This window comes from Rhodnius prolixus, unplaced genomic scaffold (genome assembly GCF_049639745.1).
Source record: "Rhodnius prolixus isolate KJV_2025 unplaced genomic scaffold, Rpr scaffold_6, whole genome shotgun sequence".
NCBI classification, from domain to species: Eukaryota; Metazoa; Arthropoda; class Insecta; order Hemiptera; family Reduviidae; genus Rhodnius; species Rhodnius prolixus.
The window spans coordinates 34,511,784-34,525,716 of record NW_027411634.1 but is presented as its reverse complement, the minus strand read 5'-3'; the positions used below and the strand labels follow the sequence as shown (position 1 = coordinate 34,525,716).

The window sequence follows — 13,933 nt, the reverse complement described above, 5'->3', positions numbered from 1 at the left end:
AGAAATATTTATTTATTTTAATCAAATATGTATAAATATGCGATAACATCCAAATATGTGGAAATATGTGAAATAAAAGTAGACTCAAACGGCTTAAAAAGTGTCAGTATGAATACTTCTAGTTGAAAAACGTCTGTAAATTGCCTAGAAAAAAATATGTAAATACATACGAATCCGTTCCCTACTTATAAATATTCCTACAGCCCTTAAAATATACTAAGCCTAGCTATATGTACAATATTTACACTCATTTATACCTACATTTTTCTTAATTAAAACATTCGTATTTATAAATACACTCTCGCTGATAAATACATTCATGCCTATTGATACATTCATACATCTTCCGTCCAGAGGGAAGAGTACTCGATATTCCTCTCCCCTTTTGGTAAGAAAATATTAAAGTAGAAAATGCGCACTATACTCAGTACCTTCTTTTATTAATGGAATTAGAGAAAATAGGCGATTAATACTGATTTTTCTGTAGAAATAATTTGTCTTACTGCTTTTATGAATGAAAATTAGGATTTTTCTTTCTGTACAAGGATTAATATCTTTTTGTAATTGGATAATTCATCAGTTTGAATTATTATAAGAAAAACTGCGGATGAAATTTAACTCCGGATATCTGTTCGGCTTACTTCTAATTCATTTTACAGCATCCTCAGTCTCAAGATAAATCGCCCAATTTCTAGCATTCCTTTACCTTATAACTTCAACATTGCTTTCTTTCTCCTTCTTCCTTTTTTTTACACAGCCAAAGATCTTAGATGCTTTTTCACATCCAGACTATCTTTCCTTACCAGTACGGGGACTTCTGGAAGTCCTTACTATTTTTTCAAATTTTTAAATTATATTTTCACTGTAGTTAAGTATAGCTATTAAAAAGAAACAAACTAGTTTTCATAGTTGATTTATGGTTTTAATTTCCGTTCAGTTGTTTTTCACTAAGAATTTTTCACAGTCTAAAAAGAAGAACGCTTAGTTTATTTACCTTGTGGGATCTAGAACTTTAGAATCAACGGAAATTAGCTTTTAATTACTTGGAAAACTTCAAAAGAAGTTTTTTTTTGCTTTTTTCAACTTTATTTGAAATCAATTTCCTTTGGTAAATGTATCTTAATAATTGCATCTTGTTTATAATGGAAAATAGAGAGAATTTCTGGATGGATATCCTTTAACAGGATAAATATTATGTTACGTACAGTTGTTTTTTTTTTTAACTGGAGCTCCTCTTTTGGTGGTCTTTTACCATTTTTATAATAATAATATATTTATTGATTGATAATTTATACATATTTGCATAGGTGTGCCAGTAAAAATACTATAACCTCCAGCTTAAGCAATTGTAAGATAAATTGTACAATATATATATATATATAACAATAAGCAACATACCACACATAGAGTGGAGAAGTTACCCATCGGTAACACTCCAATAACATTCTAAATTCTACTGACCATCAGAGAGGAGATCTCGAGGCCACTGTCTTTTAAGACGTCTGGAAGTGTTGTCTGGAAATGTTCTTGAAGATAGATGTTGTACCAGTGGACTGTGATGTGTTTGAATGTTAAGATGGAATTTTCTGTAACGTGTTTTCAGTAACTTGTGTTGCACGAAAGGAATGTTCCAAGTCTGTGTGAATGGTTTGATTGGTGACGTAGAAAGGAGCGTTTAACTGTAGAGCGAAGAATTTTAGACTGCAAGTATCCTTTGCAGATTTGAGCGTTTAGTTGAACCTCACAATTTGATGCCATAAGCCCAGAATGGCCTTAATATACTTACATATATAAGTCTTTTGTTGTCCAGACTTAGTTTCGATCTGTTGTCGAGTTGTCTTTTCAATTGTCGGAAGCGTCTGTTAAGTTCTGTTCTCTTAAGTCGTGTATGAGGGTTCTATGTAAAGCCCAAGGTAGCGGACTACGTTGACTGCTGGTAAAGGAATTAGATTGTAAAAGACAGGAGGAAGAGTGATGCGTCGAAGAGTGAAAGTAATGTTTTGAGATTTTGTTTCGTTCAGTTTGATAGCCCCATTTTTTTGAACCATTTTTCTAAGGACATGTACAAAATATAAAAAATAAACATGAAGGGAAAAAACAATAGAAAAACCCTTAGCTATTAAAGATTGGTTTCAATTCAGGGAGTCCTGAACTCTCCTGTGTGCCTGTGCACCGTGTCCATGGTATAGTCTCCTATTTGTCTGCATAGGTGATACTGACTTTCCACTTAGGAACTCTCTCAAAATCCTGGGTGAATGTTTTAAAATTTAGGCGATTTTTCCTTTCATTTCCATGATCCTGTGGTCGTGTCAAGAAGTGATAAACCAGAACACCAAGTTTAACCTTTCTAACCATTTTTGTTTATGAGATATTTTCAAAAAAACTCTCATTTCAAAAATTTCACTTTGCCCATAAAAATTAAATTATAAAATTCTTATTTGAAAATGAAAACCTATTTGAGAATATTTCCACAAATTGCATAAAATATGAAAACTGGAAAGTTTAGAATTATAACTTGACTGGGAATGAAGTTTTATTGGGTTACCCTGAGGGCCAATAAACACCGGGTTATAGAGTTGTGATGACTTGGGGAATAGAACTTGCATATCTTCTCTAGCATGATGCTAGAGGGCGAAGTGAGGTACGTTATGTTCGCTATTCGGATTGGCCAGGACAAAAGAAATGAAAATATAGATGGTGGTGAATTAAAAAAATATAATATTTTATTATTAATTTTTTCTTTTGATTTATGGAGGCGCGAATTTAGCGAAAATATTCACTTCCTCCTTACATGGAAACACCCATATATCTTCTTATCATTGGTAGAAAATGGCTGCCACCAATCTCCTGGGACATTTCATAAGACTCTTTAAATTGAGTTCCGTATTTGCTCATTTAAAGTACGAACTAAGAATGATGTTGATCTTAGACAAGAAGGCAGTTTTTGTTCATCACGTGACACGCGGCCATATGTTCTCCTGCCTTAAAATAGACCTCTGTTCCAGACATTTGATCCTTTCTGGAACCATTCGTGTAATGTGTATCCAGTGTTCCTATCGCTGTATCGCATATAATGTTCAATAGTGAACGTCTTTGCACTCTGATGCAAGTAAAATCTCTTGAATAGGCCGTTAAAAATTAACTCGTTCGAATGATAGAATAACAATATCGCTTACTTTTCCAAAAAACCTTGCTGTTTAATTCTACTATAGGACAGGCTTTTTCAATTCCACAAAATGGGTTTTCTAAAGCGGAGATCCTGGGTTCTAATCTGCTGGGCCCTTGGATCTTCTCTTCCTGGAAGCTTCTTAAAGCTCACTGTCCTGTTGATGAATAGTGTTGTCGAAAAAGAGAGAATACTGTCCGGTAGCCGGCTCCGGACGCCAATTACCTTCTCACATGTTGATGCACCTTAAATTGGATAAAATAAAGTAAGAGATTCGAATTCCTAAGCACGTTACCGTGACAGCGGTTGACGTGGTGCCCATCGATAACTCACATTGTGGCCATTTTGGTTAAACGATGACAGCTCAAACATCTAGGGAGAGCTCTCAATACAACGGATCCTCCGGTTCCTTTTTATTGAAGTTAAAAAATCCAGGTCTTTGAAACCATGTTGTTGGATTAATCCATGAACTTATTGCTTTAGTAGCCAGATAGCATTACAAACTTAGTAGCTATGTAGTAGCGGATCCTGAATTTGTAATTTGTCGACCCAATTCCGTTACTTGCTTCGAGAATTTTGTTGTCTGATTGTCCTAATGACATACATTTGGGCCATTCAAGGAATAAGTAAAGAATGTATTGGCAATGTTTCAATGTATAAAATTCATTTCACCATGAATTTAAATCATAATATTCGTTATATTCTACAAGTTTATTCATGCTTACGTATTACTAGGATTACATGGCGTACAAAAAGAATGTATTACGTTTAAAAAAAAAAACTATATTAATGTGACCATATCTAGTTGTAGGTTCACAAAAATATATTTAATACTATTCTTTATGTATTACACTTTATTCCATTATAGTTTTCTCGTTGACTAAATAAAATAGAACCGAGTGTTATAGAAAGTGAAAGAAGTAGTGGTATACAAAGAAAACAAGAGCTACCGGCTAAAATATGTCGGCCATTTTGGCTAATATAATAAAGGTAAAAGTAACAGCTTGGATATTCCAGTAGAGAGAACATACGATGGAATTTCATAACGCCTTATATGTTTTCCCAGAATGTTTATCACTCTTCACAGTCTGTATTTATGTTTGTAGGTATATTGTTATGGTTGAGAGAGAGAGAGAATAGTCCGCCAAGAACGGGAGGCGGTGGTAGTAACTTTTACACTCTTCACGATCGTATATCATGGTTAGGAGTCCGTGTAGTTTTGGAACTGGGATGCCCACGTGGTTGGATGGCATTTGGGAGTATAAAAAAAAACGCTCGCCACCCCAAAAAAAAATGGCGATTATATTCTGCATTATTACTGACTTTATGATGCTCCTATTAACAGAAAATACTTTTAAATATCTGATATGAAACGACCACATTTATTACGTCAAACATATACATTGTACTAAAAAGCGGCCATTATGTTATCTCGCAAGTCACAATAATATTTTTTTACTTTATATTACTGAGTAAGGGAAGTACTACGATTACGCCAAATTTGGATTTCGCCGGAAGTAACCCTTTAAAAGAGGTTTTTTGAGTCTGCAATACTTTTTTTGTTTTTCTTTTTTGAAAATGGTTGGCAATTCTGTTTAACTGGAAAAATGGAGTGTGGCGACTCTGCACACTTGAGATCCCTTAATTCATAATACACTCCATATATTTATGATTTATTCTATTATTCCCATATTTGGTAAATATGGCCGCCCAATAAAGTTCCCAAAATATTTTTAAGAAAACTTTTTAGCGTATTTTAATTAATTAAGAACCAGAAGATCAAGTTATTTATTAAGAAGTGGCTCCCTTGCAAAACAAGTGAAGTTTTACTGACGTCAGTGATTTGGGTTTGAATTGGGAAGGACAACCAGTAATTTCAAAACGTATGTTTATGGAATTTCGAGTAATGTTCCTCTGCGCTTATTAACCAAAAAAGCTTAGCTCATAGTATTGCCTAATGATATTTTTGAATTATAGTTAATTGAGCCGATATTTAAATTTTTCTTCTTTTTTTTGCAGGCGGTTGGGATGAGTGTACTGGGATGAGGCAATGCGGGAGCCGTGGAAGTTGGACAGGAGCGGCTCCGGTCAATACGACCGTCGTCCTGCAGAACAAGGAGATCAAATATCCGTTCGGTGTACAAAACGATCTCGGCCATGTACAGATACCTGCGCAGAAAAACAAAGTGAGTACTTGCAAAAAATTTGGATATTACAATTAATAACCTTTATTATTTTAAATTTGCTTTTACAGTTTTTTTAACGAATATTGGGTACCAATATTGGCTATAGGATTTCCAAACAATCTTAATTAGTGTTCGCTTCCATATCTGGGGGTTGTATCCAAAAGGTGGTGTAGTCTTTCAGGGAGGAAAAAAAAAAAAGTAAAGTAAAGCAATCGCCTATTTTTTCAGGCGGGGCTTAACGTCCAACTACCATTTACTAGGTGTCGTGGACGGAGACGAATAGCAAACGTACTTTACTATTTCTCATTTAACCATTAAATAAAATCCAAGGCCAAGACCGAGAATCGAACCCAGTACCACAATGCATATTAGCTTTGCAGGTCTCGCCTCTTAACCCGCTCGGCTACCGTGGCGCCTCTTTCAGGGAGGATATTCAATGGATTGCACAAAATGTCCTGACTAAACAGGGCAGGGTCTGATCAGGCTCGTCCACACGTTGTTTGGTCTTAACAGAAAAGCACGAATTCGACATCACTTGCCAAAGAAAAGAAGTATATTGAATAAAAAAAAAAAAGAATTAATCTAGAAGTTAATTTTGAAGCAGCAATCTGCCCTAAAACTTCTCTTCAAAACTATTTCGGCCATGCAGGAGTCAACTGGTTGGAAAAACAAAGTCTATATTAGAAAATAATTTATTTTTCAAGTACAAACCGAATCGAACCCAGTACCACAATGCATATTAGCTTTGCAGGTCTCGCCTCTTAACCCGCTCGGCTACCGTGGCGCCTCTTTCAGGGAGGATATTCAATGGATTGCACAAAATGTCCTGACTAAACAGGGCAGGATCTGATCAGGCTCGTCCACACGTTTTTTGGTCTTAACAGAAAAGCACGAATTCGACATCACTTGCCAAAGAAAAGAAGTATATTGAATAAAAAAAAAAGAATTAATCTAGAAGTTAATTTTGAAGCAGCAATCTGCCCTAAAACTTCTCTTCAAAACTATTTCGGCCATGCAGGAGTCAACTGGTTGGAAAAACAAAGTCTATATTAGAAAATAATTTATTTTTCAAGTACAAACCGAATCGAACCCAGTACCACAATGCATATTAGCTTTGCAGGTCTCGCCTCTTAACCCGCTCGGCTACCGTGGCGCCTCTTTCAAGGAGGATATTCAATGGATTGCACAAAATGTCCTGACTAAACAGGGCAGGATCTGATCAGGCTCGTCCACACGTTTTTTGGTCTTAACAGAAAAGCACGAATTCGACATCACTTGCCAAAGAAAAGAAATATATTGAATAAAAAATAAGAATTAATCTAGAAGTTAATTTTGAAGCCGCAATCTGCCCTAAAACTTCTCTCCAAAACTATTTCGGCCATGCAGGAGTTAACTGGTTGGAAAAACAAAGTCTATATTAGAAAATAATTTATTTTTCAAGTACAAACCGTCATTTATGGGGTTCTTTGGGGGGGGCGATCGTATAAGTGTAGTTTTATTTCAAACTTTCACGTGAAAAATAACTCTTTGGACATTAGTTAATTTTATTTTACGTTGAAATCTCGAAAATCAATATCCGCACGATTACGCAAACATTTTTGTAATGGAAACAAAAAGAAATAAATAAACTTTTTATATAGGTAATTCCAAATAATTCTTCAGTAAAAATAGGAGAGGCCTAAGATAGCGGACGTCGTTGACCTGGTTGGGACTCAGATTACAGTGAAAGTAATAAAATAGAGAAATGAAAGATTAGAACTGTAGTAGCAAAGATGGAAGCTGTTGATTAAAAATTTGGTTTTAAGTGCGGCGCCCTGTCAAAGGTTAACTTCTAACTATAAACTTGATATATTTATAGTTTTTATTACTCAAAGTACCAAGTGATATAGAGAACAACATGAAGATAAACAAAATTATTAGTTTCCGTATAGAAAACTACACAATACCGAACAAACAAACAAACTAGGGAAAGGATCCTGCCTACGGGGGGGTCCCTGTTCATCCCCTAGAGAAATCTCAGCATGATTTTAAGGGAAAAGAGAGTTGACTTACAATAAGAACGGCCCCAATACTTTGTGAGCTACATTCTCTAGCTTTGGGAACATTTCTATAGCCGAGAGTTGGATAGTAGAGAGAACTTCAGAGTACAAGGAGTCTGCGATCCAGATCATATCAGAGTCTCCCAGGGGTCTAACTTTCTACTTTTGATCAAATGGTTTGTTCATGTACCCACCTTTCTATCCTCCATTTTGGTTCTTATTTATTTTCTCTACTCATTTATAGACTGTGTTTTCTATTTTTAAAAATTCTTTGATGGTATTACTTGCGAGCAAAGAAGTTTCTGTTTGTAATTAGTTTGTGTTTTAGTTTTTTATCTTTGTTCACATTTTTTTTAATAACTTTTTTAATAATCATTTTTTCCTGGCTAAGTTCGTTTTAGGGCAGGAAGTTCGAGGAAGTTTGCAGTTAGATTTCCTTTTAAGGTTCCGATGTAAAGTACGGTAAGAACTATTTAGTCTCGTAGTTTGGACACTAGATTTTGGTTATGCACTCAAAGTTTATTTTGAGATCTGATTTTCTTGGAAATTGGTGTTTTGATCCTTATAACGGCATATAAAGTTCTGGAAATTTTATTGGCAAACAGTTCTTTGCAGGAAAATTCATCCTTCTGCCAATGTTATTTAAGGGAAATCTAAGGACTAACCATCCATTAAATATTTGAGCAATATTAAATCTTTTTCAATAGGATGAAAAAATGATTGCCATTTCAGTCGAGTAAAATTTATTTTGCCGAGCTTTCGACCTAGGGACTAGGTCATCTTCAGGGCTAGTTTAGAAAGTAATACTATTACATTTCAGGATTGGTGTGTCTTCTGTCTTGTCTGTTCATGGACATAAATTTTACTCGACTAAAATGGCAATCATTTTTTCATCCTATTGAAACTATAAATCAGTCACCTAAAAGAATGAACAACAATTAAATCTTTTTGTTACAATTACCTTTGCGAACCACCGACGAACACTTAAAGATTAGAGGCCAGGAAAAAAGCAGCATTTAAAAGGCTAAAATATTTACGAGAATTTGCAAATAATGGTGCAAATTATTTAAAAAAATTCCTGTAGATTCTCCACAACCAAAGAGGATAAGTTAAGGCTGCCAATTTAATTAGGTAAATCTCCTGATGGTTTCTTAATATAGAAATAAGAGCGTTTGATGTTTGGCATTTACAAGATACCGAAGGCCTTTCATGAAAGACTAATTTCTGAAATCTTGTAGAGATTTAATAATAATAATTGTCGGAGGTTTTAGCTTATTTTGAGGTAGTTGATTCACTGATACGCAGCCAATGCATTATTTCATTTTAATTAGTAATATTAATTATTTAACCAATTAAAAGTGAAAAAGCAACTTATTATTATTTTTTTTTTTGTGATTTAAGGCGCGTCAACATCCGGGTTATTGGCGCCCGGAACTTTTTTCAGTGCACTGCCGGCCTCCGGACAGTGTTCTCTCGTTACAGACAACACTGACCATCACCGGACAGTGAGCTGTAAGAAGCTCCTAGGAAGAGAAAATTTAAGAGTCAGCAGCTGGATTCGAACCCGGGACCTCCGCGTGGGAGTCCAGTATGCTAACCTCATAGCTAATCCCTTCCCATATATTATAATCAAGTTATTATCCCCCCCCCCTAAGGAGTAACAGTTTTAATTTTGATTCTTTAAATTATGTTTCCTTCTAAAACATTAGCAAGACGGACTCCTTGAAAATAGATTGTAGTTTAATTAAGCGAATAAATCGAATATTTTAACTTTCTCTTTTGTTGTTGTTTTTAATGCTATTTGTATTCATAGTTTTTTGGACGTAGTTGTTCCTAAATTAGGTAAAACCAAGTCTATTCTCCAAAATACCCTTTTATTACCTCACGAATGGTATTCGGCTATTTTGCCAGCATATTTTGAACCTGCATGTTGTGCACCAGCTCTCGCATAGTATCTTGAGGTACTCTCCTACCTGTTAGTATCTGGGAATCCCTATATTACTTTTTATTTGATCGCCCTGGATGAACTTAAGGAAGGCACTTGCTTGGAACAAGGAATACCTATTCTATTTGACTATGATTTTTTTTTTCTCATTTATTTTTGCTACAATCAGTGCTATGGCGGTACGAGGGTCGTTTGAAAAGTCCGTGCAAAAATAAAAACTACTTAATTTTTTGGAGTAAACCTTTTTTATTTTTCAACATAGTCTCCTTTTAGGCTTACACACTTCGTCCAACGCTGCTCTAGTTTGTTGATCCCTTCCGAATAATAGGATTTGTCCAAGTCTGAAAAATAGCCATTCGTTTCTGCAATCACCTCCTCGTTTGAATAAAATCTTTTTCCCGCCAGCCATTTCTTCATATTGGGGAACAAATAGTAGTCCGAGGGAGCCAAGTCTGGAGAATAGGGGGGATGAGAAACGAGTTGGAACCCTATTTCCATTAATTTTGCGACCACAACTGCTGAGGTGTGAGCTGGTGCGTTGTCGTGATGGAAAAGGACTTTTTTGTGGGCCAATCGTGGGCGTTTTTCTTGCAGCTCGGTTTTCAAACGGTCCAATAACGATGAATAATATGCACCTGTAATAGTTTTACCCTTTTCCAGATAGTCGATGAGGATTATTCCTTGCGAATCCCAAAAGACAGTCGCCATAATCTTTCCGGCCGAAGGAACGGTCTTCGCCTTTTTTGGCGCAGATTCCCCCTTGGTAACCCATTGTTTAGATTGTTCTTTGGTCTCAGGAGTGTAGTGATGTATCCATGTTTCATCTACAGTGAACGCTTAAAGTCCTGCGGATTCTTCTGGAACAGCTACAAATCACTCGACTTCCTCGATTCAAACGAATGCCAAACACAAAGAAATAGACCGATCTGGCTGAAACTTGGTGTGTGTTCTTCCAAGAGATGCTACTAACTAAACATAACCTCGATACGCGCCAGTGGTGCTATCTCTCTGACTTTGCACGGACTTTTCAAACGAACCTCGTATATGTAACAATGATAACGGTGAACAGTAGATAAAAACGAGTGGAGAAGTTACCCCCAGTGGTAACACTCCAAGACTGTTAGTCACTCTCTTCCCTTGAGAGGAGATGTCGGGTTATCAGGAAAAGTTCTAGATAAAAGATTTCGAGCTAGAAGATTTACGTGTGATTGCAGCTTGAAATGAAGTTTTCTGAACTGGGTTTTGGCGAGTCAGGTGATAAAAGTAAGGTTAAAATCAGTAAGTAAAGTCTGGTTAGATACTTAAAAAGGAGCGCTTACTATATCTAATGAATTTAATAGTATATAAATCAAATTTCTGTTTATAAGAAAATCAACTGATACGGAAATTGGAAGAAAGTGCCACTTTATTGAAAAATTTTGTTTTAAATTTTCTCTTCTTATATCTACTGTTCCTGCGACCCATTTGGTCATACGGCATCGAAGTATGGGGATCGACTAAGCGTTCCAACTCACTACGCCTCCAGGCATTACAGTCAAAAATACTTCGAAAACTTCTAAACGCTCCGTTCTATGTATCTAAACCTCACTATCCATAATGACCTCCAAAATCCCTTTCATTACAGATCTTGCTAACACTCGTTTCTTCAAATTTCATTCCTCTACAGCAGCTCATTCTAACCCTCTTATAGAACACCTGTCTTCCTCCACATTACCAGAGTAATCCTCTAAGGAGATTGAAGAGAAGATGGCCTCGTGATCTTCTCTTATCGTGAGAGCAAAGCACCTTATCTGGAGTGACACCACTGGGTGCCTTCTCCACTCATGATTTTCTTCTATTTCTTTTTTCTTTTATCATATTTGCTTGTTGCAACAACTGTTGCAGTGGTAAATTGCAATAAGAGATAAAAAAAAAAAATTATCGTAATTTTTCGAAAATTGTCTCATTAATAAAGTGAACGTATTTAACAGTGAAGATTTTTGATAAGAATTCTAATTATTGAGAAAATTTAATTACCAAAATTGTATTACAAAGACGTGTGAGTATTTACGTCACATTATTTAAATAAAAACTGCTGAAAGGTCGTAATTTCAATTTTAAAATTTATATTTATATATAAAAAAAGTCATTAAATGTTAACTTATTCTATTTTGGAGGAGATAAACTTCCGAAATTACCTCCATCAACATAGAAATAAAATGTTTTTAAGACTTACTTAGCAAAAGAATAAAATATATTATAAATGTTTAGAACCTTATTATTACACTATCGATTTATGAAGGAACTTTTTATAGTATTATATATGCCTATATTATATATAGTAAAACGGAATTTTATCTCTATGCAAAGCATTTTATTATTTATTTCTTAAAACCATAATAAATATATAAGAAAAAAAATAAATTTTTTACACATCTAGATATTACATTAATGAGTTGTTACATCTATAATAAATAATAGGTCACCCTGAGATGGTAAAACTGTGCTTTGCACTGAAATAACACTTTTAACCGGGAAATATTGGGAGTCATTTTTTGGAGAAAACCTCAATAAAAGGGAGGGGGTAATTTTGATCACTGAGGTACTGCCGGGTCTCTGGAGACTCCAAATGGGCAGTTAATGTATTATTTTTTGGGGGGATTTTTCGTTTTGGAATCCTAAAAACTACTTTATCAGACTTCAGGAGACTTCAAGACGGTTATTCCCGATTATGGCTCAATCGTAAAATATATTGTTTTTAACTAAAAGTAAAAAGATTATAAAATTTCAGATTATATTATAAAAAAAATCTAGTTTCAAAACTTAAACGACTTCTTATTACTATAATTCTCGCATTTCTACAAAAAAACAAATCTTCAAAACTTGAATTAAGTTATAATTTGCATTGACCAAAACTGCTCATTGCCTAAACTTTTGTCCTACTCTTATCAGTCCTCTGAATGCCCTAAAAAGGTATTCAAATTTCAGTAACTATGTGCTAGTAATCTATATTAGGAGTTTAGAGATAGAATAGATTAGAGATCGTTGGAACTGTTTTTGGAAAAAGTCTAAGAAACATGAAAAATTCAATCCAAAATTTGGAACATCCTTCCAGTTAATACCAGAAATACCAATATAGGTATTTATATTTTAATCTACAAAACATTTAAGGGACGCTTAAGATGGGGACAAGGATAAAACATGCAGGGAAAAAGAGTAGGAAACAATCCTGCATCTGGAGGAGTAAGTTTGAGAAGTACATGTTTCATGTTTCAATTCGGGCCTCTAGGGAATAAAAAGAATCGTAAGTGGCTGTATCGCGGCAGAGTGCTTTAGGATGATAATCTAGAGTGGAGGGTAGTTTCAGCAGAGTCGGTTTTGGATAAAGGAATGTACAGTGGAATCGAATTTATTGTACGTCGTGGAGAGTCTATCTCAATTTTGAGAAATTAGTGCTGTGTTGTCTTGGTTAGGCTTTAAACTGAGCTGGCATAGAGCAACATCGTCTGTGAAGACCACTTTATACAGAAGAACTTTTGTTTTTTACGGTCGTCTTAGAGTTTCGTAAGAGTGGTATATTATTAGTAACCAATTTGTGGTAATACCGAATGTTATACTGAAATAGTACTTTAAAAGAGAGGAAGTGCCCTTAATTGAATTTATGTATAAATTGAGTTTAAAGAAAATCATTAAAGCCATTTTCGGGAAAATTTAAGAAAAATGAAAAATCCATTGAAGTTGTTAATTGGTATGGATTGAGTGATTTTGTTAGAAAAGGGAGTACCACTCGAATCTTAGGGAAGATGTAAAGAAAATAAAGCAGGTCAATGAAATATTTATTTGAAAAAAACTAGATCTACTTATAGGAATATTTAAAAAGGTAATTTATTCTACGATAGAGAATTTATGATGACCGCAGCAGATAAATCGATAGCGTTTCACTCTCTCTTTATAATGGTCCATCTTGAATAGAACCGAGTCGTCCTTGATCCCATCAACTCCCCCGCACGATATTTCTTTAAATTAATCAATCCCATCCCATGGCAGAGCGTTCACATTCAGCCCTTCAATAAATCCTTTATTCAGTAGCCATGTCTCTTTGTGTTGTAAATTAGCAACGTGATTCAAAATAATTTAAAATCTGAAATGATTTTCCAATATTACTGCCATCTTCCGGTACTGAATTGGATATTTTATTTATTCATTATTATTATTTTATTCAATAAATTATTCATACTTTCATTTCCTGCCTGTTATACTAATTTTCATTCAAGATTGGAAGATGTCGATGTGTTATTCATAATAAAACTCATTGACTGTCGAAAGAAATCTGGTTCGAACATTCTCATGACGTTCATTTATTATTTCTTAAGTGTAATCTGTCTAATTCTAATTATATTTCTTAAATAATCTCATTTCTTGAATCACACAGGATAAGGTAGTGGGGGTTTTGGCCTTAGGCTTTGGGGTTTAAATAGGGTTACGTTCGTATAACGCTTGCCTCAACGATTCCTGTTCAATTGCTGTGGGTTCCTCATCCATTACGTCGCGCTGCCCACAAGCATTCCCTCCATCCAAGGTGATCGTCCACGTCCTCCTAGATCCTAATTTTATTGCG

At 34.9% G+C, this 13,933-nt stretch overlaps 1 protein-coding gene across 4 annotated transcripts in view; it reads left to right on the top strand.

Moving 5' to 3' along the window:
* LOC141460304 (uncharacterized) overlaps window positions 1-13,933 on the top strand; it is a 762,362-nt gene that overhangs the window by 290,689 nt on the left and 457,740 nt on the right. For all 4 annotated transcript variants that reach the window (XM_074140196.1, XM_074140195.1, XM_074140193.1 and 1 more), the window contains one exon: window positions 5,186-5,352. In XM_074140196.1, coding sequence (XP_073996297.1) covers window positions 5,209-5,352 — 144 coding nt within the window. In that variant the 5' untranslated portion in view covers window positions 5,186-5,208. The remainder of the gene's footprint in view (window positions 1-5,185; window positions 5,353-13,933) is intronic.